The sequence below is a fragment of the Heteronotia binoei genome, chromosome 13 (genome assembly GCF_032191835.1).
Source record: "Heteronotia binoei isolate CCM8104 ecotype False Entrance Well chromosome 13, APGP_CSIRO_Hbin_v1, whole genome shotgun sequence".
Classification (NCBI taxonomy): domain Eukaryota; kingdom Metazoa; phylum Chordata; class Lepidosauria; order Squamata; family Gekkonidae; genus Heteronotia; species Heteronotia binoei.
In genome coordinates, this window is record NC_083235.1 from 6171037 (window position 1) to 6196952 (window position 25916).

The 25916-nt window shown below is 50.3% G+C and overlaps 2 protein-coding genes across 2 annotated transcripts in view; one reads left to right on the forward strand and one right to left on the reverse strand.

Moving 5' to 3' along the window:
• Positions 1 to 23945, reverse strand: part of LOC132581789 (intercellular adhesion molecule 5-like) — a 40175-nt gene extending 16230 nt beyond the window's left edge. The window contains exons 1-5 of the mRNA XM_060253200.1: positions 23890 to 23945; positions 14034 to 14306; positions 11454 to 11771; positions 7400 to 7678; positions 4325 to 4606 (exon numbers count right to left, since the gene is read on the reverse strand). Coding sequence (XP_060109183.1) covers positions 4325 to 4606; positions 7400 to 7678; positions 11454 to 11771; positions 14034 to 14306; positions 23890 to 23899 — 1162 coding nt within the window. The 5' untranslated portion in view covers positions 23900 to 23945. The remainder of the gene's footprint in view (positions 1 to 4324; positions 4607 to 7399; positions 7679 to 11453; positions 11772 to 14033; positions 14307 to 23889) is intronic.
• The window catches only part of CDC37 (cell division cycle 37, HSP90 cochaperone), a 172201-nt gene that overhangs the window by 79728 nt on the left and 66557 nt on the right, over positions 1 to 25916 (forward strand). The window lies entirely within an intron of this gene.

Consider the following 25916-nt stretch of genomic DNA (forward strand, 5'->3'; position numbering starts at 1 on the left):
CAGAGGGGAAGACACACATGGGTGGGGGGGTCTCTTCTCTCTTTGGGTAGAAAATAAAGGGAGGGGAGGAGGTTTAATGTCAGAGGACGCTGGGGCGTCACCTGGGATGACAACGGATCTCCAGATGGCCAAGATCGTTTCCCTGGAGAAAAGAGCTTCTTTAGGAAGGTGCACACTAAATCATTATCGACCCAGTGAGCTCCCTTCTCTCCCCAGGATCCACCTTCAAAATTTCCAGGTATTTTCCATCCCAAAGCTGGCAATGTTGGGTCAGGCATAGAATTTCTCTGACCTCGCTGTTGAATATGGGCAGCGCTTTTTTTGTAGCAGGAACTCCTTTGCATATTAGGCCACACCCCTCTTTTGCAGCCAATCCTTCAAGAGCTTAGAGCCGGCCCTGTGCTAAGACCCTGCAACGCTCTTGGAGGAGTGGCTGCAAAAGAGGGGTGTGGCCTAATATGCAAAGAAGAAGAAGAAGATATTGGATTTATATCCCGCCTCCACTCTGAAGAGTCTCAGAGCGGCTCACAATCTCCTTTACTTTCCTCCTCCACAACAGACACCCTGTGAGGTAGATGAAGATATTGGATTTATATCCCGCCTCCACTCTGAAGAGTCTCAGAGCGGCTCACAATCTCCTTTCCCTTCCTCCCCACAACAGACACCCTGTGAGGTAGATGAAGAATATTGGATTATATCCCGCCCTCACTCTGAAGAGTCTCAGAGCGGCTCACAATCTCCTTTACTTTCCTCCTCCAAACAGACACCCTGTGAGGTAGATGAAGATATTGGATTTATATCCCGCCCCTCCACTCTGAAGAGTCTCAGAGCGGCTCACAATCTCCTTTCCCTTCCTCCCCCACAAACAGACACCCTGTGAGGTAGATGAAGATATTGGACCTATATCCCGCCCCTCCACTCCGAAGAGTCTCAGAGCGGCTCACAATCTCCTTTCCCTTCCTCCCCCACAACAGACACCCCTGTGAGGTAGATGAAGATATTGGATTTATATCCCGCCCTCCACTCCAAAGAGTCTCAGAGCGGCTCACAATCTTTCCCTTCCTCCCCCACAACAGACACCCTGTGAGGTGGTGGGGCTGAGAGGGCTCTCACAGCAGCTGCCCTTTCAAGGACAGAGTCTCAGAGCGGCCTACAATCTCCTTCCCTTCCTTCCCCACAACAGACACCCTGTGAGGTGGGTGGGGCTGGGAAGGACTTTCACAGCAGTTGTCCTTTCAAGGACAACCTCTGCCAGAGCTATGGCTGACCCAAGGCCAATTCCAGCAGGTGCAAGTGGAGGAGTGGGGAATCAAACACGGTTCTCCCAGATAAGAGTCCGCACACTTCACCACTACACCAAACTGGCTCTCATGCAGGAGTTCCTGCTGCAAAAACCCCCTGAGGATGGGGATAAGAGGGGTGTTGTTATCGGAAGACCTGGCCCCACCCTGAGGTGAAGAGAGGCCAAGGGTTGCCACTGTGGGTTGAGAAATATCTGAAGTTTTGGGGGTGGGGTTTGAGGAAGGGGAAAAAGAAGAAGAAATTGGATTTATATCCCACCCTTCACCCTGAATCTCAGAATGTCGGTTCACAATCTCGTCTTTCTTCCTCCCCCACAACAGACACCCTGTGAGGTAGATGGGGCTGAGAGAGCTCTCACAGCAGCTGCCCTTTCAAGGATAGCTCTACAAGAGCTATGGCTGACCCAAGGCCATTCTAGCAGCTGCAAGTGGAGGAGTGGGGAATCGAACCCGGTTCTCCCAGGTAAGCGTCACCACACTTAACCACCACACCAAACTGGGTCTCAGTTCCATCCTGTGAGGTAGGTAGGGCTGAGAGAGCTCTCCCAGAAGCTTCCCTTTCAAGGATAGCTCTGCGAGAGCTATGGCTAACCCAAGGCCATTGCAGCAGCTGCAAGTGGAGGAGTGGGGAATCAAACCCCGTTCTCCCAGATAAGAGTCTGCACACTTAACCACTTCACCAAACTGCCTTTTGTTTTGCTTCTTATGGTTCTCCACCAGCAATCTGAAGGGGTCTGAAGATTGCTGGCCCTTGGTGGTCTATAATGCCACAGAGTCCACCCTCTAAAGTAGCAATTTCCTCTGAGGGAACCAGCCTTTTCCATCTGAATTAGATCTGATCTCCAAATGATCTCTCCTAGAGAAAATGGCACCTTTGGAGTATGGAGTGTATGGACCAGGGGTGGCCAAACTTGCTTAACTTAAGATCCATGTAGAATAAACCTCAGATGTTTGAGAGCCGCAAGTCATGAACAAATATTTCACGCATGTCTTTATTAACACTTAATAAAGGACCAACCATCTTAATATTTTCTTTGCATAGAAAGATAAAATAAGTATGCATATACGTTACAATTTGACCATGCTAGAAGGAGACTTTTTTAAAAACAACAAAAGCTGGGAATAACAGTCCCCATAAGACCAGCATAGGGAAAGGGCTAGGGATTTTTTTTGGCACCAATTCGAGAAGGAAACACACGTATACCATATAAATCACTGACCATCATATGCATCATTGTCTCTCACTGCCTGGACACCAAGGTTAGTAAATACAGATACAAGAGCTATGGAACTAAGGAAGAGCCCTGAAACACCCTCTTTAATTCCATCCCTCCTTTTAGTGCCTCCCTCCACTCTTGCGCTCTCTTTCCCTGCTGTAGGTCTCTGGGCAACATCTGTGCTGGAGTAGAAGAGCTTGCAAGCTTGCCTATTTCCCCCTATCCCTATGGGTCATTGCTCAGAGGCTGACTGAGGTTCCGATGCTAAGCACGTTTACTTGGGAGTAAGCCTGCATTTAGTTTCTCCTTGATCTCGAGGAGCCGCACAGTATGTGTGAAAGAGTCACATGTGGAGTCCGAGGCACAGTTTGGCCACCCCTGGCACGGAATCTGTGGGGAGCTCTCCTTCCCCTCCCCAAACTCAGTCTACCTTCCAATCTCCAGGATTTTCCCAAGCCAGAGTTGGTGACCCAAACTTGGGATGCTTTGTAATTCTAGGCACTGTCTTTCTAGAGCAAGGGTGTCAAACATACATTCTGGGGGCCAAATCAGGCCCCCAAGCAACTGGCTGTCATCTGCTTCCTTCTCAGAGTAAAGCCTCTATTTTCTCCATTGGCTGAGGCTCCTCCCTTGGGGAGGAAGGGGGGGAAGGGACAGCTTGCTTTGCCAGGCTCTCTCAATTGCACAGCAGAACTACTGAGCCAAGCCTCTCTTCCTTCTATTAGCTGAGGCTCCTCCCTCTCCTGATCCCCTGGGGAAGGAAGGAAAGAGCCAGAGCTTCCTGTGCCCAGTTCCCTGGATCCCATGGGAGAGATACAAAGAAACCTTTTAGACCAACAAGTGCTAATGTTTTAAGCAGGTTTTATTTTAATTTTTTTTTTAAAAATATTTTACTGTGTTTGTCTGTGTCCTTTATAAAGTTTATATCTCTGCAATGCACATGGCCTGGCCCAGCCTGATATGGGTTACCATATTTTGAAAAACGAAACAGAGGACCAGGCTTCATTTTGGGCAGGAGCTCACAGGAGTGGAGTTCTGGAACTTCTAAATCAGGGGTGTCAAGCCCCTGAGCAGCTGGCTGTCATTTGCTTGCTTCTCCCTCTCGCTTGCTTCCTTCTCCATCACAGCTTGCTTTGCCAGGTTTGCTCAGTCACGCAAGAGCTACAGAGGAAGTGGGGAGGGAGAGCTTGCCTTGCCAGACTTTCTCAATCACACAGCAGAGCTACTGAGCCAAGCCTCTCTTCCTTCTACTGGCCGAGATTCCTCCCCCTCCTTGTCCCCTGGGGAAGGAAAGAAAGAGCCAGAGCTTCCTTTGCCCAGTTCCCTGTATGCCATGGGAGAAATACAAAGAAAGCACCTTTAAGACCAATGAGTGCTAATGTTTTAAGCATATTTTATCTTTTTTGCAGTGTTTGTGTCCTTTATAAAGTTTCTATCTCTGCTACCTAATCTTAAATAGGTAAACAGATGGCCCAGCCCAATAAGGTCTCTATGTCAGATCCGGCCCTCATAAAAAATGAGTTTGACATCCCTGTTCAAGACAATATGTAGAAACTGTGAAATATATAACATAGAATATGTAATAATGAGGCTGGCAAGTTGGTGGTCATGGTTCTTTGTCCACTAGAGGCTGGCAAGTTGGTGGACATGCTTCTTTGAAATATCTGGGGACTTTGGGGGTGGAGCCAGGAGACTTTGGGGGTGGAGCCAGGAGCAAAGGTGTGAGAAGCAGAATTGAACTCCAAAGGCCCATTTTCATCCCCCCCCCCCTTCAAATTGTGAGTGGAAGGGAAGCCATGTACTTACAGAAGACAGTCAGGTTGGCGGAGGTGTGCTTTGTGACAACGGCGTTCCCATCGACGGCCAGGTCTGCCTCACACGCCAATTCCCTCCCGTCGTCTTCCCCCTGAGCCGTCAGGTTGAGCTGCAGGGGGAGCTGATCTCCGGAGGCCAGGATGCGTCCGGAAGCATTTTTAATCCGAAGAGAAACATTTGGTGGTTGGGTAGCCGGAGCATCACATGTGACAGTCATGGGATTATTTGCAAAGGCCTGAGGAGGATGGATTTCCAATGAGGGGTTTGGAAAACCTGCAAATGGCAAGAAGAAACGGGTCATGCCTTCTGCACCTCGAGATTCACTCCAGCTGAACGGATCTCTGTAGTCTTGAGATGGGTCATAATTCTGGTGGGCCTCCGGGCTTCTAGGGTTGCCAGCCTCCAGGTGGGGCCTGGAGATCTCCCGCATTGACAACTGATCTCCAGCTGGCAGAGATCGGCTCCCCTGGAGAAAATGACTGCTTTGGAGGGGGTACTCCTCTGTGGCATTGTACCCTGCCGAGACCAGGGCTGGCGTGTGGCAATAGGCGAGGTAGGCAGCTGTCTGGGGCGCTACCCCGCCTGGGGGCGCCACTAGGTGCCCCCTTACTCCCCTTGCCCAGTGCACAGTGCACCTATACTCTTCAGAGGCTTCCTTCGAACACAGCTAAGCGGCGACTTCCCATGAACATAAGAACAGAAGAGAAGCCATGTTGGATCAGGCCAGTGGCCCATCCAGTCCAACTCTCTGTGTCACAGAAGAACATAAGAGGAGCCATGTTGGATCAGGCCAATGGCCCATCCAGTCCAACACTCTGGGTCACATAAGAACATAAGAGAAGCCCTGTTGGATCAGGCCAGTGGCCCCTCCAGTCCAACACTCTGTGTCACAGAAGAACATAACAGGAGCCATGTTGGATCAAGCCAGTGGCCCATCCAGTCCAACACTCTGTGTCACATAAGAACATAAGAGGAGCCATGTTGGATCAAGCCAGTGGCCCATCCAGTCCAACACTCTGTGTCACACAGTGGCCAATATATGTGTGTGTGTATACACACACACATGCACACACATATATACACACTGTGGCTAATAGCTACTGATGGACTTCTGCTCCATATTTTTATCTAACCCCCTCTTGAAGCTGTCTATGCTTGTAGCCGCCACCACCTCCTGTGGCAGTGAATTCCACATGTTGATCACCCTTTGGTGAAGAAGGTCTTCCTTTTATCCGTTCTAACCCGACTGCTCAGCAATTTCATTGAATGCCCACGAGTTCTTGTATTGTGAGAAAGGGAGAAAAGGACTTCTTTCTCTACTTTCTCCATCCCATGCATAATCTTGTAAACCTCTATCATGTCACCCCGCAGTCGACGTTTCTCCAAGCTAAAGAGCCCCAAGCATTTTAACCTTTCTTCATAGAGAAAGTGTTCCAAACCTTGAATCATTCTAGTTGCCCTTTTCTGCACTTCTGGCCATCACATTTCAAGGGACCTCGCATCTTTTCAGTGCCTTCCCTCCACTGGAAATAATGAAGGATAGGGTCACCTTCTTTGGGGGCTCATAGCATTGGACCCCCTGGTCCAATCTTTTTGAAAATTGGAAGTTGTTTTGAGAAGAGGCACCGGATGCTATGCAGAACATTTGGTGCCTCTACCTCAAAAAACCGCCCCCCCAAGCCTCAGATAGCCACTGATCAATTCTCTGTGATACCCTATGGGAATTGGTCTCCGTAGGGAACAATGGAGTGCCCAGCAGCCCCCCCCCCCCGCTTTCTGATGACCCTCAAAACCTGGGGATCCCCTGCTCCCACCTTGGGGTTCAGCAACCCACAAAGAGCAACGCGGATAATAGGGCAGGAAATTAAGGTAATAAACCTCCGCAAAACCCAGCCTCAAATTACCAAATATTAATATCAAATAAATACAAATACCAGAAATTTATATTCAATTGTACAAAAGCATTCCATATACAAAGGGCAGATAAAGAACATTAAACCTTCACCCAGAGTCATTTACAGACCAATCAATGTCCAGGAAATTCCAAAGGGTGGATGAAGGCAGAAATTCAAACAGTCAAGTCTTTCATGAAGAACAATGCTTCCAGAAGAAGTTTTTTTCCATTGAAGAATTTCAAACAGATAACATTTTTGCACACAGCTTACCAGGCAGTCATGCTCCTGTTCTCTCCGTAGCGTCCGTCGGATTTCCCACTATCTGCGCCGGAGTTACAGGAAGTGTTGCGGCTTTCACGTAGCAAACGTAAACCACTAAAACCCAGTTTACGTTTGCTACGCAAAAGCCGCGGCACTTCCTGTAACTGCGGCGCAGATAGTGGGAAATCCGACAGATGCTGCGGAGAGAACAGGAACGTGATCGCGTGGTAAGCTGTGCGCGAAAACGGTAAGAGAATGATGCTCCAAAGAACTTATCCTTTTGTGCAGCAAGGCACATAAGTTTTGGAACGCGATGTGGTAGTACTTTGGTCCCACGTTTCGCACTTGCTTCTACAAGCTTCTAACAAATTCATTACATCTCAATGCTGCTGCTTACAACAAATCTCACAAGGTATGGTCAATTGATGTAATGAATTTGTTAGAAGATGTAATGAATTTGTTAGAAGCTTGTAGAAGCAAGTGCGAAACGTGTGACCAAAGTACTACCGCGTCGCGTTCCAAAACTTATGTGCCTTGCTGTACAAAAGGATAAGTTTTTGGGAGCATCGTTCTCTATCTGAAATTCTTCAAAGCAAAAAAAAAAACTTTTTCTGGAAGTATTGTTCTTCATGAAAGACTTGACCGTTTGAATTTCTGCCTTCATCCACCCTTTGGAATTTCCTGGACATTGATTGGTCTGTAAAGGACTTTGGGTGAAGGTTTAATGTTCTTTATTTGCCATTTATACATGGAATGCTTTTGCACAATTGAATATAAATTTCTAGTATTTGAATTTATTTGATATTAATATTTGGTAATTTGAGACTGGGTTTTGTGGAGGTTTATTACCTTAATTTCTTGGAACCCTGGAAACGGGCTCTTCCTTCTGGCCCACGCCCAGCTCACTTACTGTAAACCTTCACAGATTCCGCTACTGATCTGATCACTGGCCCCAGGGACACCGTGCAGTTCAACTTCGCTTCTCCCGCGTTTGGGACGGACACCTTCGCTCGGGCCGTGGCTGTGTCCCCCGACACCGTGACGCTGAAGTTCAACCCTGTCCCCATGAAGGTGAGGTCAAACTGGGTCTCGTTGGCTGGGAAAACTCCCACCACATCGCACGTCGCAGATGTCTCTTCGTCCGCCTCTATGTAGCGTCGGATTTGGAGCCGGGGGTCTGCTGGGAAAGCTGTCGAGGTAGAAGCCAACACAATGTCATGGTCTGAGCATAAAGATTCTAAAAAGGCTTTTTTGCCAACGAAGGCGCAAGAGATCTAGACCATCAGTAAGCTTCTGTCCCCTCAAATCTAGAGGAGAGACATTTTCTCTTGGTAACGAGCAAGTCATTCTTACCAGGGTGGCTAAGGTCAGCCTCATCTTGTTGAATCTTGTGTTGTGTATGTGGACTCTTATGTTTAATATTGTGGGCTCTGCATAAGAACCTAAGAGAAGCCATGTTGGATCAGGCCAACGGCCATCCAGTCCAACACTTTGTGTCTCACAGTGGCTATAAAACCCAAGTACCATCAGGAGGTCCACCAGTGGGGCTAGAAGCTCTCTCACTGTGCCCCTCCCAAGCACCAAGAATACAGAGCATCACTGCCTCAGACATAAGAATATAAGAGAAGCCATGTTGGATCAGGCCAATGCCCCATCCAGTCCACCACTCTGTGTCACACAGTGGCCAAAACCCAGAGGCCATCAGGAGGTCCATCAGTGGGGCCAGGACACTAGAAGCCCTCCCACTGTTGCCCCTCCCCCCAAACACCAAAAATCACTGCCCCAGACATAAGAACAAAAGAGAAGCCATGTTGGATCAGGTCAATGGCCCATCCAGTCCAACACCCTTTGTCACACAGTGGCCAAAAACCCCAGGGGCCATCAGGAGGTCCATCAGTGGGACCAGGACACTAGAGGCCCTCCCACTGTGCCCCCCGCCAAGCACCAAGAATACAGAGCATCACTGCCGCAGACATAAGAACCTAAGAGAAGCCATGTTGGATCAGGCGAACGGCCCATCCAGTCCAACACTCTGTGTCACACAGTGGCTATGAAACCCAAGTGCCATCAGGAGGTCCACCAGTGGGGCCAGGACACTAGAAGTGCTCCCACTGTTGCCCCCCCAAGCACCAAGAATACATAGCATCACTGCCCCAGACATAAGAACAGAAGAGAAGCCATGTTGGATCAGACCAATGGCCCATCCAATCCAACATTCTGTGTCACACAGTGGCCAAATAAACCAGGTGCCATCACGAGGTCCACCAGTGGGACCAGGACACTCGAAGCCCTCCCACTGTTGCCCCTCCCAAGCACCAAGAAGACAGAGCATCACTGCCCCAGACAGAGAGTTCCAACGATATGCTGGTGACTAATAACCACTGATGGACCTCTGCTCCATATGCTTATACATTCCCCTCTTGAAGCTGGCTATGCTTGTATCCGTCATCACCTCCTGTGGCAGTGAATTCCATGTGTTAATCCCCCTTGAGTGAAGGACTTCTTTTGATCCATCTCCATTGCAGAGATTGGTTCCCCTGGAGCCAAAGGCTGTTTTTAGGGCTGACTCTATGATGAGCCCCATGGTGCAAAGTGTTAAAGCTGCAGTACTGCAGTTCTAATCTCTGCTCATGACCTGAGTTCGATCCCCGGCAGAAGCGGGGTTTTCAGGTAGCCGGCTCGAGGTTGACTCAGCCTTCCATCCTTCCGAGGTTGGTTAAATGAGCACCCAGCTTGCTGGGGGGAAAGCGTAGATGACTGGGGAAGGCAAGGGCAAACCACCCCGTAAAAAGTCTGCCGTGAAAACGCTGTGAAAGCAGCGTCACCCCAGAGTCGGAAACGACTGGTGCTTGCACAGGGGACCTTTCCTTTAGAGCGGCCCCATGGAGCAGAGTGGTAAAGCAGCAGTACTGCAGAACTGTGATCTGAACTCTCTGCTCACGACGACCTGATAATGACCATTCATTCCCCCCCCTCCCCAGTTTCATTGAAGTCCAGAGGTATTGGCAGCGTGTTCCAAAAGCCCAGGTGAGATTGGGGGCAGCTGGTATCCAGGCAGCGGAATAGAGGCGGGTGAGTCAGCCGCCTCCCTGCCCAAGCTTTATGACACCAGTCCGGAGCTCAGAGAGGGAAAAAAGATTGAAGGGAACAGCCTCCATCGTTGTCACGGAGCTATTCATAGACTCTTGCTTAATGGGATTATAATCGCTATCTATTTCCTGCATGCCCCCTGGCAGGAGAATGCCATGCCAATCACAGAACCGGGATTTGGCAGGGATGGAGGAAGGGAAACGAGGGACGCTGGATTGTTTTACTGTTTTAACCAGGGCTTTTTTTCCTTTGCATATTAGGCCACACTCCTCTGATGCAGCCAATCCTCCTGGAGATGACAGGGCTCTTCTTACAGGGCCTACTGTAAGCTCCAGGATTGGCTACATCAGGGGGCGCGGCCTAATATGCAAAGCAGCTCTCCTAGAATTCCACCCCTGCATATTAGGCCACACACCCCTGATGTAGCCAATCCTCCTGGAGATGACAGGGCTCTTCTTACAGGGCCTACTGTAAGCTCCAGAAGGATTGGCTACATCAGGGTTTGTCTACATCAGGGTTTGTGTGGCCTAATATGCAAAGGTGTTCCTGCTACAAAAATAGCCCTGGTTCTAACAACAGCATACTTGCACCCAGGGGTTGTTTTGTAGAAAAATAGGTGGTGGAGCTCATTAGCATAACCCATTAGCAGCCAAAAGCAACCTGACGCAAGAAAAGAGAACCCCGGGTGAGCGAGGCCTGCTTGGGCTGGCTAGAGATCCAGCCAGTCCAAGCAGGCCTCGCTCACCTGAGGCTCTCCATGGCCACCCCCCCTCACAGTCAAAAGGCCAGCAAGCCACATCAGAAGTGGAGAAAGGGTGGGGCGTGGGCTTCTCCAGGGGTTCATGAGGGCGGCTGGGGGCGTGGCAAAGCCCCTGGTGGCTGGCTGGCTGCCCGCTCTCCTCATCCAGGGATTGTTATGCAGCTGCACCTACTATTCAATGGACAAGGTGGGTGGGGAGGAGGAGGGGGAACTTTCAGAAAGGGTCAGGAGCTGGGCTCCTGGGAGCTCCTGCAGAATCAGAGGCCTGCTTGCACCATCGGGCTCTCACCAATGGCTTGGAGAAGCTGCAGGACAGCAGACAGGGAAAGGTGATGCTGAAATGGTCCATCCTCGGATTGCTGCCTTGGGGGACTGTTCTCTCTCGTGTGCTTTGTGCGTGCAGCGCAGTGATGTCACCCAGAAGCGATGTCATCACGCTGGGGGACGTAGTGCCAGGGATGCTCTAGGACTAGTAATAAAACTCTATGGTGCCATAGAGTTTTGCTGCGAGTCCTAAAGTGACGTCCTGGGGACACTCCAGGACTAGCGATGAACCTCTGTGGTTCCATAGAGGGGTCAGTGCTTGGATGAGACACCACCAAGGCAGGCGCTGCAGAAGAAGGCAATGGCAAGCCACCTCTGCTCCTCGCTTGCCTTGAAAGCCCCTTGCTGGGGTCTCCATAAATTGGAAGGTGAGCAGGGTCAGTACTTGGATGGGAGACCACCAAGGAAGGCTCTGCAGAGGAAGGCCATGGCCAACCACCTCTGCTTCTCCCTTGCCTTGAAAGCCCCTTGCTGGGGTCACCAAAAGTGGAAGCTAAGCAGGGTCAGACTTGGATGGGAGACCACCAAGGAAGGCTCTGCAGAGGAAGGCCATGGCCAACCACCTCTGCTTCTCCCTTGCCTTGAAAGCCTCTTGCTGCAGTCGCCAGAAGTTGGAAGCTGAGCAGGGTCAGTACTTGGATGGGGGTCCAGCCATGGGCCCAAAAGCCAGCCTGTGTAGACGATGCTGCAATCATATTGCTTCATTTTATCCAGTTAGCAGAAAACTCTTAGCCGATGCCACCTGATCTCGCTGCCCCCTTTGTCTGCAAGGAATTGGAAGTGAACTCACCCGTGATAGTCAGCGTTTGATTGATGGAGGTCTTTTCGAAGAGGGGCCCTTCTGGCCTCAAATCCAGGGCCGCACGGCAGCTGATTTCCTCCCCGCGGTCAATCCGTCGAGCAGTCCCCGTGTGGTTCACCACAACGTCGTCAGCTTCGGGCTCAATGTGACTCTCAAATCTCTGCAGGTGGAGTTTCTCCCCCCCTTTGAGGAAGGTCACGGACAGGTTCCGGATGGGGGCAACGTTGGAAACCCGGCAGGTCAAGGTATAGTTCTCTCCCACCTCCATCTCTGGCACCGGATCCAGCTCCACAAGCTCTGGAAGTCCTAGGAAAATACAAGAAGGCAAAGTGAAGTAAGGCTGTACATGTGATGATGTGGAAGTTACGCACAAGTCCTCTAGATCAGGGGTGTAAAACATGCAGCTGAATCAGGCCCCCAGAGGGCTCTTGTAAGCCCCTCGAGCAACTGCCTGTTGTCGGCTTCCTTCTCCCTCCCTCTTGCTTCCTTCTCCATTGCAGGTTGCTTTGCCAGGCTTGCTCAATCGCACAGGAGCCACAGAGCAAAGCTTCCATTTTCTCCATTGGCTGAAGCTCCTCCCTTGGGGAGGAAGTGGAGAGGGAGAGCTTGCTTTGCCAGGCTGTCTCAATCACACAGCAGAGCTACTGAGCTAAGCCTCTCTTCCTTCTGTTGGCTGAGGCTCCCTCTCTCTTGGTCCTCTGGGGAAGGAAGGAAAGACTACAGAGTAAAGCTTCCATTTTCTCCATTGGCTGAAGCTCCTCCCTTGGGGAGGAAGTGGAGAGGGAGAGCTTGCTTTGCCAGGCTGTCTCAATCACACAGCAGAGCTACTGAGCTAAGCCTCTCTTCCTTCTGTTGGCTGAGGCTCCCTCTCTCTTAGTCCCCTGGGGAAGGAAGGAAAGACTACAGAGTAAAGCTTCCATTTTCTCCATTGGCTGAAGCTCCTCCCTTGGGGAGGAAGGGGAGAGGGAGAGCTTGCTTTGCCAGGCTCTCTCAATCACACAGCAGAGCTACTGAGCCAAGTCTCTCTTCCTTCTGTTGGCTGAGGCTCCTCCCCCTCCTGGTCCCCTAACCCTCCAGAGCTTCCTTTGCCCAGTTCCCTGGATACCATGGGAGAAACACAAAGAGTGTACCTTTAATGTTTTAAGCATATTTTAAGTTTTAAAAAAAATCAATTGTGTTTGCCTGTGTCCTGTATAAAGTTTGTATCTCTGCTGCCTAATCTTAAATAAGTACATACATGGCCTGGCCCAAATGGCCCCGCTTGACAAAGTCTCATTTATGTCATATTTAGCCCTCATAACAAAATGAGTTCGAAATCCCTGATTTAGACTGTGAAAGTGACAGTTTATGGGGAGGGGCTGTGGCTCAGTGGTGATGGGAAAGACCTTGACCTGAGACCCTGGCTCAGTGGCAGAGCCTCTGCTTGGCATGCAGAAGGTCCCAGGTTCAATCCCCAGCATCTCCAGTTAAAAGGACCAGGCAGGAGGTGATAAGAAAAACCTTGACCTGAGACCCTGGCTCAGTGGCAGAGCCTCTGCTTGGCATGCAGAAGGTCCCAGGTTCAATCCCCGGCATCTCCAGTTAGAAGGACCAGGCAGGAGGTGATGGGAAAGACCTCAACCTGAGACCCTGGCTCAATGGCAGAGCCTGCTGGCATGCAGAAGGTCCCAGGTTCAATCCCCGGCATCTCCAGTTAAAAGGACCAGGCAGGAGGGGATGGGAAAGACCTTGACCTGAGACCCTGGCTCAATGGCAGAGCCTCTGCTTGGCATGCAGAAGGTCCCAGGTTCAATCCCCGGCATCTCCAGTTAAAAGGACCAGGCAGGAGGTGATGGAAAAGAGCTTGACCTGAGACCCTGGCTCAATGGCAGAGCCTGCTTGGCATGCAGAAGGTCCCAGGTTCAATCCCCAGCATCTCCAGTTAAAAGGACCAGGCAGGAGGTGATGGGAAAGACCTTGACCTGAGACCCTGGCTCAATGGCAGAGCCTCTGCTTGGCATGCAGAAGGTCCCAGGTTCAATCCCCAGCATCTCCAGTTAAAAGGAGAGCCATTACCAATCTGGAGAGCCACTACCACTGGAGCTGGTTGGCCACTATGTGAGGCAGGATGCTGGACTATATGGACCACTGGTCTGATCCAGCAGGGCTCTTTTGAGTTCTTATGGTGAGCCCGGGCATAGATTTATCCCTGCTTACATACCCCATTTCTGAACGTTTTCTTGACAGCCACCTGGCCATTAGATTGTAATTCCAGGACATCTCCAGGCCTCACCTGGAGATTGGCAACCCTACTGAGTGACGCTTCCTCTAAGCCGTGGAGTCTTGTGAGCAAAAATTCTACTTCGTGAGCTCCTGGCATTAAAATTGTGAGCTGCTGCATCAATGAGGGTGCTCTGGGGCCTTTTGTCCTGAGCTAAGACAAAAATGTGTGAGCCGGAGGCTAAGAAACTGTGAGCTGGCTCCCACCAACCCAGCTTTGAGGGAACACTGTAGCCGATCACCATGGAGAAAGGAAAAGTATCCAGAAACAGCAAATAAATTGCAAACGCCTGCTTTGCAGCCACTTACGATACACCGTGATGTTTGCCAGCACAGCCTTGCGTTCTCCTCCACAGCGGAAGGAGCACTCTAGGGCGGGCGCCCACTCCGTGATGTTCGCCAGCTGGAAGGCCGCCCAGTTGCTCCCATTGTCTTTCCTCTCCCCGACAAGCGACGTCTCCAAGTCGCCCCTGGCATCGTCCTCCGGGCAGCTGGAGCTACAGTTCACCCAGAGAGATCCTCCGTGTTCCACCACGGGGTTTTCGGGCAAGACGCTCACATCAAACCCGGGCTGCTCCGCTCCTGCAATAACACAGCCACATTATCAATCAATCAATCAAACTTTTAATGGCATAATAATACAATAAAACAGGGATAAACAGCCAAAGACACCTAAAAATGTGAGAAGATCGCCACCAAACAATGCTCCCTCTAAGCTGCAAAGTCTTGTGAGCAAAAATTCTGTTTTGTGAGCTACTGCCATTAAAGTCGTTGAACAAAGCAGGAGTCAAGTACTACCTTTTAGACCAACCAAGTTTTATTCAGAACGTAAGCCTTCGCGTGCTAAAAGCACACTTCTTCGGACGAGGGGATCAGGTGAGCTACTGGTAGTGAGCTGCTGGTGTTAAAAGTTGTGAGCGGCTCCATAAATTACTGTGCTCTGGGGTCATCTTTCCTGAGCTAAGACAAAAATGTGGGAGCTGAAGGCTAAAAAATCTGTGAGCTAGCTCACGCTAACTCAGCTTAGAAGGGAACACTCCAGCCAACCAGAGCCCACTGAAATTAAAAAGGCAGAATAGATGTATATATTTTATTCTCTAGGTCAAACTTGCGGGGGTGGTGGTGGGGGGTGGGCTCCCTCTGGGAATCCTACCCCCCCAGGGAAAGTGCATGCGCAATACATAGCCTCTCCTCTCCCGGTGTAGTGAACGCCGCGTGGTCACTGTCTGGCTATGCCTGGCAGATGGTCACTGCAATGGCCTCTCCTGCATTACTGCATCCGTAGCAACACCTTCTCGCTGGTCCCCCCCGTTTTCACAGAGTTTGCTACGTCATGGTGCGACCGAAGTGTCCGGCGGTATAACCGGATAGGCAGGCTGGGCCCACCAACCTCGTCAGCCTAAGAGAAGGAAAACTCTAACATCAAACCCGGGCAGATAGAGCTCGTTAATGTAACACCTACCACCTGGAGGACTCACTGCCGGCGTCCCGGCTTACTGGGCCATGGCAGATGACCCCCAGGTGAAAGGGTGGAGCCAGTACTGCGCACACTGCGCTTCACCTAAAAAATTCCTCTGCGCAGGCCTGAAGGGCATATCCACACACACAACCCACAACGCATCAAGTCCTGCAGCGATAGGCAAGGGGCGAAACGGCAGGTGGAAGGTGCCACTGGAAGCCGCAGTCCCGATCCTGCATGTAGGCGGTTCAGGATATTGGTCGCCTGATGCTAACCCGGAGACGAAAGCATCTTTCGGCAGCACCCTGAACGACCAAGCAGCCTTATCTAGGGACAGCACTGCTTGCTCCACACGGAGAGGGGCCTAGAAAAGGTGGCCTAAACAAAGCTCGTCTCCCCCACCCCAGTTGGCTAGCCGCGGTCAACGGGCATCCTTACTTGCGGTCGAAAAATAACAACAAAGAAAAGGCATGCACCTGCCTCACAAAGTGTGCAAAGACTAAAGCTTGCGTGTTGGAACATCAGAACCATGCTTGACACAGTAGGCAGTGGTCGCCCTGAACGACGCTCTGCTCTAGTTGCCCACGAACTTCTCAGGTTGAATATCGACATAGCAGCTCTCAGTGAGGTCCGTTTCCCTGAGGAAGGTAGTCTTCAAGAACAAGGTGCTGGCTATACCCTCTACTGGTCGGGTAAGTCAAAGGCTGAGAGCCGCCTTTCTGGCGTTGGCTTCATGGTCAGGAACTCCATTGCCTCCAAACTCGAAAACCTTCCAACAGGTCACTCAGATCGCATCATGTCCATGCGCCTCCCACTTCAAAACAAGCAGCATGCAACACTCTTCAGTGTGTATGCCCCAACCCTTCAAGCAGATCCTGCAGAAAAGAACAAGTTCTATGCCGATCTACGCAACCTCGTACGGAAGACCCCTACAGAGGACAAGGTGATCATCCTTGGCGACTTCAATGCCAGAGTAGGTAAAGACTCGGAAGCCTGGAAAGGAGTACTTGGCAAACACGGCATTGGCAACTGCAATGACAACGGGCGCCTCCTGCTAGAATTCTGCATGGAGCACCAGCTCACCATCACCAACACTATCTTCCAGCAGAAGAACAGTCTGAAGACAACCTGGATGCACCCACGGTCCAAGCATTGGCACCTTATCGACTACATTCTGGTGCGCCAGAGAGACCTTCGAGATGTCTTACACACCCGAGTAATGCCCAGCGCAGAATGTCATACGGATCATCGTCTTGTACGCTGCAATCTCCGTCTTCACTTTAAACCCACACCCAGGAGAGGAGGTATCCCTCGGAGGAAGTTTCAGGTTGGCAGCCTCCAGTCAGCCGAAGTTAAAGCTGCCTTCCAGGCAAAACTCCAGTCAAGAATTGAGGACCTCAGTTGCCCCACAGACCCTTCTCCAGAAGCACTCTGGGAACACCTAAAAACTACCGTCCTGCAGATCTCTGAAGAAGTCCTCGGGTTCTCCACAAGGAAGAACAAGGACTGGTTTGATGAGAATAATCAAGAGATCCAAGAATTACTGGCAAAAAAGAGATCTGCCTACCAAGCACATCTTGCTCAGCCCTCCTGTCCTGGGAAAAAAGCAACCTTTCGCGCTGCATGTAGCAACCTCCAGCGCAAGCTTCGAGACATTCAGAACGAGTGGTGGACCAAGCTTGCAGAGAGAACCCAGCTGTGTGCTGACACTGGTGATTTAAGAGGGTTCTACGAAGCCCTGAAGGCAGTATATGGTCCATCATATCAGGCTCAGAGTCCCTTGCATAGTGCAGACGGCCAAGTGCTCCTCACAGACAAGGCATCCATATTGAACCGGTGGTCGGAGTATTTTCAGGTTCTCTTCAGTGCCAACCGCGTAGTTCAAGATTCAGCAATCCACCTCACCCCACTTCAACCGGTGAAAACAGAGTTGGATGAGATCCCCACCCTAGAAGAGACTGTTAAAGCCATCAAGCAACTGAAAAGTGGCAAGGCAGCGGGAGTTGATGGAATTCCACCAGAGATCTGGAAGCATGGGGGCACAGTACTGCATAGCTCACTTCACAAAGTACTTGTCACCTGCTGGGAACAAGGCAAATTACCACAGGACTTTCGCGATGCAATCATCATCACCCTATACAAGAACAAAGGGGAAAAGTCAGACTGCTCCAACTACCGGGGGATAACCCTGCTCTCCATCGCAGGCAAAATCCTTGCCAGAATACTCCTGAACAGACTGGTGCCCACCATTGCAGAAGAACTCCTCCCAGAGAGCCAGTGCGGCTTCAGAGCTAACAGGAGCACCACCGACATGGTATTTGTTCTCAGGCAGCTCCAAGAGAAATGCAGGGAACAGAACAAGGCTCTGTATGTGACTTTTGTCGACCTTACCAAAGCTTTCGATACCATTAGCAGGAAAGGCCTGTGGCAAATCTTGGAACGTTTAGGATGTCCCTCAAGGTTCCTCAGCATGATCATCCAGCTACACGAAGACCAGCGAGGCCAAGTCAGACACTGCAACGACCTCTCAGAGCCCTTCCCAATAGGCACAGGTGTAAAGCAAGGCTGCGTTCTCGCACCAACTCTCTTTACGATCTTCTTTAGCATGATGCTTCAAAGAGCCGCAGTAGATCTAGATGAGGACGATGGTGTCTACATCCGCTATCGCACCGATGGCAGCCTGTTCAACCTGAGGCGACTAAAGGCACACTCCAAGACAATGGAAAAACTCATCCGAGAGCTACTGTTTGCTGATGATGCTGCACTCGTCTCCCACTCGGTATCAGCTCTGCAGCATATGACGTCTTGCTTTGCAGAGGCTGCCAAGCTATTCGGCCTAGAAGTTAGTCTGAAGAAGACAGAAGTTCTCCACCAGCCTGCACCCCAGGAAGATTATCACCCTCCCTGCATCACTGTGGGTGAATCAGTTCTGAAGACAGTCCAGCAGTTCAGCTACCTGGGGTGCATCATCTCCTCAGATGCCAAGATCGACAAGGAGATTGACAACAGGCTGGCAAAGGCAAACCGTGCATTTGGCCGACTGCACAAAAGAGTGTGGAGCAACAAGCATCTGAAAAAAGGCACAAAGATCAATGTTTACAAAGCGGTTGTGATGACAACCCTCATCTACGGCTCCGAATCGTGGGTTTTATACCGTCATCACCTGCGACTCCTCGAGCGCTTTCATCAGCGCTGCCTTCGCACCATCCTCAACATCCACTGGAGTGACTTTGTGACCAACACTGAAGTCCTCAAGCGGGCAGAGGTTACCAGCATCGAGGCACTGCTGTTGAAGACGCAGCTGCGCTGGGCAGGGCATATTTCTAGGATGGAAAACCACCGCCTTCCCAAGATTGCCCTGTATGGCGAACTCTCCACCGGCCATCGAAATAGAGGGGCACCAAAGAAGAGGTACAAGGACTCCTTGAAGAAATCCCTTAGCACCTGTCACATCAACCATCACCAGTGGTCTGACCTAGCCTCAGATCGCAAAGCATGGAGGCACACCATCCACCAGGCTGTCTCTTCCTTTGAGAACGCACGCATAGCTGGTCTTGAGGACAAAAGGAGATTGAGGAAGAATCGCACTGCTACAGGACCAACCCTAAATCAGACTTTTCCCTGCAGCCGCTGTGGCCGGACCTGCCTGTCCCACATTGGTCTTGTCAGCCACCAGCGAGCCTGCAGCAAACGTGGACTATTGCACCCTTCTTAAATCTTCGTTCGCGAAGCCAAGCCGAGAGAGAGGTCAAACTTGCTTAATGTAAGAGCCAGATAGAATAAGAGTCAGATGTTTGAGTGCCCCGAGACATGAACATCAGATGTTTGAAGGGAGGGAGGGAGGATGGGAGAGAAGGAAGGGAGGGAGGGGGAAGGAAATAGATGAGGGAGGTGGAGGTGGAAAGAAAGCAACTTTAAATGCTGCTGCTGCTGACTAGTTCGGCTTGGAGAAGTGATTTAAAGAGACAAATGCCTTCTCCAAGCCAGCCGATGGGGTGGTGGGTTTTTTGAGAGCTGCAGAATATGTGTGAAAGAACCACACGTGGCTCTTGAGCCACAGTTTGGCCACCCGTGCTCCAGTCCATATGCATGACAGAAACTCAGTGACAGATGCAGTGATTTTGGGGGACTTGTCAGATAACAAAAAGGTGAAATCATTATTGGTCAAAGGTTTTGAAGAGGGGAGAAGAGGACGAATCCGGTAATGGCGCAGAGAAGAGTAAGGAGAACAGTGAAACAGAATCTGTTGTACGGAATCAGGTTTCTCAAAGAGGCCGGAGCAAACTCGTTTCTTATAAGGAACCCCCTTAGATCTGCTTTTCGAGACAGCCGAAGGGAAAAGATTAAATCTGGCAAGCATAGAGCCACATTAAAAACACACACACACACATTTCGCTCAGGAGTTGGCCAAAGGGCCCCTGAAAAACGGGGGTTTGGTCCAGAGCTAGAGAAAGCTACAGACTCCAGGGACAAAAATATTAGAAATCGCATTGCAGCCTCGCTCTCTTCTTCCAGGGTGCATAAAGAACATTCCTGAGGTCACCGTTTCCGAACTGAAATTGCAGGTTTCTGGTTCACACCGGGGAGCCTAGACTAGCCTTCGGCCATCAGAATTCAGGAGCTAAGCAGGGTCGACCCTGGCCCGTCCTTGGGTGGGAGGCCACCAGGAAAGCCCAAGGTTGCTACGCAGAGGCAGGCGATGGCAACACCACCTCTGTTCATCGCTTGCCCTGATCTGGATGGCCCCAGGCTAGCCTGATCTCATCAGATCTCAGAAGCGAAGCGGGGTCAGCCCTGATCAGTCCTTGGGTGGGAGACCACCAAGGAAGTCCAGGATTGCTCCGCAGAGGCAGGCAATGGCAAAACCACCTCTGCCTAAGCTAGCCCGACCTTATCAGATCTCAGAAACGAAGAAGGGTCGGCCCTGGTTTAAGCCAGTTTGGTGCAGTGGTGAAGTGTGTGGACTCTTATCTGGGAGAACCGGATTTGATTCCCCACTCCTCCGCTTGCAGCTGCTGGAATGGCCTTGGGTCAGCCAGAGCTCTCGCAGGAGTTGTCCTTGAAAGGGCAGCTGCTGTGAGAGCCCTCTCAGCCCCACCCACCTCCCAGGGTGTCTCTTGTGGGGGGAGAAGATGAAGGAGATTGTAAGCCACTGAGACTCTGATTCAGAGAGAAGGGCGGGGTATAAAGTTGTAATTCTTCTTCTTCTGGTGAGCGCTTGGATGGGAGACCATAGAGGAAGCTCAGGGTTGCTATGCAGGGGCAGGCAAGGACAAAACCACCTCTGCCTAAGTTAGCCCAACCTTGTCAGATATATACGAACCTATGAAGCTGCCTTCTACTGAATCAGACCCTGGATCCATCAAGTCAGTCTTGTCTACTCAGACTGGAAGCAGCTCTCCAGGGACTCAAGCTGAGGTTTTTCATGCCTGCTTGCCTGGACCCTTTTTAGTTGGAGATGCCGGAGATCGAACCTGGGACCTTCTGCTTACCAAGCAGATGCTCTACCACTGAGCCACTGTCCCTCCTCATGAACATATGAAGCTGCCTTCTACTGATTCAGACTCTCTGTCCATCAAAGTCAATATAATCTACTCAGACTGGCAGCGGCTCTCCAGGGTCTCAAGCTGAGGTTTTTCACGCCTGTTTTGCCTGGAACCTTTTTAGTTGGAGATGCCAGGGATCGAACCTGGAACTTTCTGCTTCCCAAGCAGATGCTCTACCACTGAGCCACAGCCCCATTCATGGCTCTGCAGTGTCTCAAGTTGAGGTTTTTCACACCTCTTTGCCTGGACCCTTTTTAGTTGGAGATGCCGGGGATCGAACCTGGGACCTTCTGCTTACCAAACAGATGCTCTACCACTGAGCCACAGCCCCATTCATGGCTCTGCAGGGTCTCAAGTTGAGGTTTTTCACGCCTCTTTGCCTGGCTCCTTCTTAGTTGGAGATGCCGCAGATCGAACCTGGGACCTTCTGTTTACATATGAACATATGAAGCTGCCTTCTACTGAATCAGACACTTGATCCATCAAAGTCTGTATTGTCTACTCAGACCGGCAGAGGCTGTCCAGGGTCTCAAGCTGAGGTTTCTCACGCCTCTTTGCCTGGACCCTTTTTAGTTGGAGATGCCGGGGATCGAACCTGGGACCTTCTGCTTCCCAAGCAGATGCTCTACCACTGAGCCACCTTCCCTCCCCAGATCTTAGAAACTAAGCAGGGTCGGCCGTGGTGAACGCTTGGATGGGAGACTACCAAAACAGTCCAGGTTGCTACGCAGAGGCAGGAAGTGGCAAACACCCTCTGTTCATCTTTTGTCTTGGCCTGAATGACCCAGGCTGGCTTGATCTCATTGGATCTCAGAAGCTAAGCAGGGTCAGTGCTGGTCTGTCCTTGGATGGGAGACCACCGAGGGAAATCAGGGTTGCCGTGCAGAGGCAGGCAAGGGCAAACCACCTTCTGTTCATGTTGGGTTTCTGATGCAATTTCACTTCCTGTTGTCATGAGTTAATTACCGTATTTTTCGGACCATAAGAGGCAGCGGATCGCCCCCCCAGGAGGAAGGTGCGTCCTATCGTCCGGAGCGCCTTATGGTGCGAAAAATACGGTAAATATGCATGCTGATGTTTAGCCAGTGAGTAGGTAGAGCCAATGAGAATGTCTGCACGTACTTCCCGCCAAGGCTAGGGGTCAATATGCATAGTGACCATTGAGGGAGAGCCCTAATAGGCTGATCCATATATTTGGGTGGTGGTCTGAGGGAAAACATTTGGTCAGTTTTATTGCCCTTTGTGTTAAGCCCTTAGATCTCCGTGCAGTTGAAGTTAAGACTAGAGAGAGTCGAGATGTAGCCTACAAGCTAGGTAGGATATTAAATCCTTCTTTGTTTTCTAGAAATCCTCATTAGAAAAGTAAACTACTTTTATTCTTAAGCTAAGCCGTGTGCCTGGCTGTTATTTGTGGTTATCTCCACGTTACTCTGCTAATAGTATATCTAAACCCCAACAGTTCATCTCTTGCCCTTTCCTGGATGTGCCAGGATAGACTGTGCTCATCAGATCTTGGAAACGACGCACAGTCAGCCCTGATTGGTCCTTGGATGGGGGAGGTCCCAAACCAGGGCCAGGGTTAGTCTGTGGAGGCAGGCAACAGCAAACCACCTCTGAACATCTCTTGCCTTAAGAGCCCCCCAGAGCCCCCAGAAGTCGGATGCGACCTGATGGTGTTTTCCGCACCAAGATCTTGACATGCCAGCGCTAAGAAGAAGATATTGGATTTATACCCTGCCCTACACCCTGAATCTCAGAGCAGCTCACAATCTCCTTTATCTTCCTCTCCCCCACAACAGACACCCTGTGAGGTGGATGAGGCTAAGAGAGCTCTGGCAGAAACTGCCCCTTCAAGGACAGCTCTTTGAGAGCTATGACTGACCCAAGGCCATTCCAGCAGCTACAATGAAAGAAAGAAAGGAAGAAAGGAAAGAAAGAAAGAGAAAGAAAGAAAGAAAGAAAGAAAGAAAGAAAGAAAGAAAGAAAGAAAGAAAGAAAGAAAGAAAGAAAGAAAGAAAGAAAGAAAGAAAGAGGAGTGGGGAATCAAACCCAGTTCTCCCAAATAAGAGTCCACCCACTCAAGCCCCACACCAAACTGGTTCTCAGGTCCACCCTGTGAGGTAGCTGGGGCTGAGAGAGCTCTGGCAGAAGCTGCCCTTTCAAGGACAACTCCTGCGAGAGCTGTGACTGACCCAAGGCCATTCCAGCAGCTACAACATGAAAGAAAGAAAGAAAGAAAGAAAGAAAGAAAGAAAGAAAGAAAGAAAGAAAGAAAGAAAGAAAGAAAGAAAGAAAGAAAGAAAGAAAGAAAAAGAAAGAGGAGGAGGAGTGGGGAATCAAACCCAGTTCTCCCAAATAAGAGTCCACCCACTCAAGCCCAACACCAAACTGGTTCTCAGGTCCACCCTGTGAGGTAGCTGGGGCTGACAGAGCTCTGACAGAAGCTGCCCTTTCAAGGACAACTCCTGCGAGAGCTACGGCTGACCCAAGGCCATTCCAGCAGCTGCAAGTGGAGGAATGGGGAATCAAACCCAGTTCTCCCAGATAAGAGTCCGCACACTTCACCACTACACCAAACTGGCTCTCCAGGAGGACTTGTGCCCAGCCAAATCCAGACCTTCAGCGGAGCTAAGAATTCAAGAGCGGTTCTCTCCCAGCCAATCTCCTGCGCTCTAACCATTAGCCGCTTCTCCCCCGGAAAAGCCAACCCTTCTATGAACCCGCTCGCAGCTGCCATCGAAACCTGCCCCTCTTTCTTTTCAAGAACCCTCTCTTTTAGCAAGGGTTGGTGGAGCCACAGAAAAGAGCTTTGGAGCGCTAGGGGGTGAGAGATTCCCCCCCCCCCCAGGAAAAAATGTCAAGCTGTCTGTTTCCAGACACGTGCTGCTGCGTTCCTGCAAGACGGAGGCAGAGAGATGCTTATGCAGTCCAGCGGAATCTCTCTTTCTCTGTCTCACACATACAGGCACACAGATGGCAAAACACAGTCCTTGTTCTCTTCCACGCAGCCCCAGCTGCAGCCGTCTCTAGCAGCTCCCATTTGCAAGGACAAGCTCTCCCCCACACCCTTGCAAGAAACCCATCACCATCTATAGGGGGAAGGACCAGAGGGAGAGAGAGAGAGAGCTTAAGGGGGGGCAGAGACCACCAGACCACTTACCCGCCAGCATCAGCAGGAGGCAACAAGGAAAAGGAAGATAGAGTCTCCGGAGCTTCATGGCTGAGAAAGCCCAGCAGAGCCGGAGAGAGAGAGAGAAAGGAGGAGGAAAGGAGGGGAGATTAGAGAGCGGAGGGGGGCGGAGGGGGGGAAATTAGGCTCCGGATTGGCTTTGCGTTGGTAACTTGGTAGCTAAGGAAGAAAGAGAAGCAGAGGCGGCTGGAGAGCGGCAGCAGAAGGCAAATGCCTGTCCTGGGGGCAGATGCTGTGGGCATCTCTTCCCTTCCACCCCCTTCCCCAATAACTCACAGGGAGCAGATGCCGGGCCTCGTGCCATCGATGGAATGGTCCATCCATTCCCGCATCCCGCTTCCAGCTGTTGGGCGGCCCCCCTGGGTCCTTCGGAGCATGTGTCTCGAAGAGTGGCCGTCACAAGGAGGGATTGCTCTCTCCTCTCCACTGGCCGCTCGCCCTGGACAGAGTGACTGAATGCCTTGTTCTTCCATAAACCTTTGGAACTCATTGCTACTGTATTCAGTTCCATTGTCTGCAGGGCTTTTTTTTTTAGCAGGAACGCAGTTCCCACCGGCCTGGTGTCAGCGGGTGTGGCCTAATATGCAAATGAGTTCCTGCTGGATTCCCCCCCCCTGCAAAAAGAGCGACGTGTAATGCTGATGTCAGGGGTGGGTGGCCTAATATGCAAATGAGTTCCTGCTGGGCCTTTTCTGCAAAAAGCCCTGTGTATAACAATGGTGATGTCAGAGGGTGTGTGGCCTAATATGCAAATGAGTTCCTGCTGGGCTTTTTCCTGCAAAAAGCCCGATGTGCAACACTGGTGATGTCAGGGGGTGTGGCCTAATATTCAAATGAGTCCCTGCTGGGCTTTTTCAACCAAAAAAAGCCCTGATTGTCTGTAAACAATATTTCTGGAAATTTATTTTTCACAGCAGCAAAATAGGCTTTAAATTGATCAACTACTTGATCTTTGCTTGTAATTAAGTAGACATAGACGTACCTGGATTTTGCTTCTGTGAATGTTAAGAAAAACCTGCTTGCACCAGCCGATTCTTTAATTGGTGGGCTGGCAGTTTGGTTGTTTTTTCCCAATGTGGGTGGAATGGCACAGTGGGAGAAAAATTCAAATGAGGGTTGGGATCATGATGGAGGAATCGGACAACCGAGAATGCGGGGTCAGGGTTGGCCTACCCGGCTAAAGGTAACATCTGGATTAACAGACTCTCATTTATTGCACTTCACACCCAGGATACTTGATGGGTTTAGTACATGGACATCAATCTGCTATTTCGACTTACCCTTCAGTATTGTTTCAGCCCCAATTAACATAAACGAACAAACACCAGACCCCAACTTGTGACTCTTTTAATCTGCTAAAAAACATTTCCATGACTTTCCATGACGTGCACACTTACTCTGTGAAACTAAGAAATATGGGAACTATATAACTGGTTGCGTTGTAATATATAAACTTTCAAAATAAGATAGTAATGTAATTTATGATAACCTTTGCCGTGTAAAATTATATTCTTATCTTAGTAGGAGCTTTAAGAGATAGTAATGATTATTGTATTACTGAACGATAAGATGTATTTGCTGAGAATATTATAAGATGATCGTTACCGATGACGATACGAAATGAACAATGTATAAATAGAAACACTACAAAATTTTAAATTCATAAGAACATAAGAGAAGCCATATTGGATCAGGCCAATGGCCCATCCAGTCCAACTCTCTATGTCACACAGTGGCCAATATATGTGTGTGTGTGTGTATATACACACACACACACACATATACATACACACACACACACACATATATATATTGTGGCTAATAGCCATTGATGGACCTCTGCTCCATATTTTTATCCAATCCCCTCTTAAAGCTGGCTATGCTTGTAGCCACCACCACCTCCTGTTGCAGTGAATTCCACATGTTAATCACCCTTTGGGTGAAGAAGGACTTCCTTTTATCCGTTTTAACCTGACTGCTGAGCAATTTCATTGAAT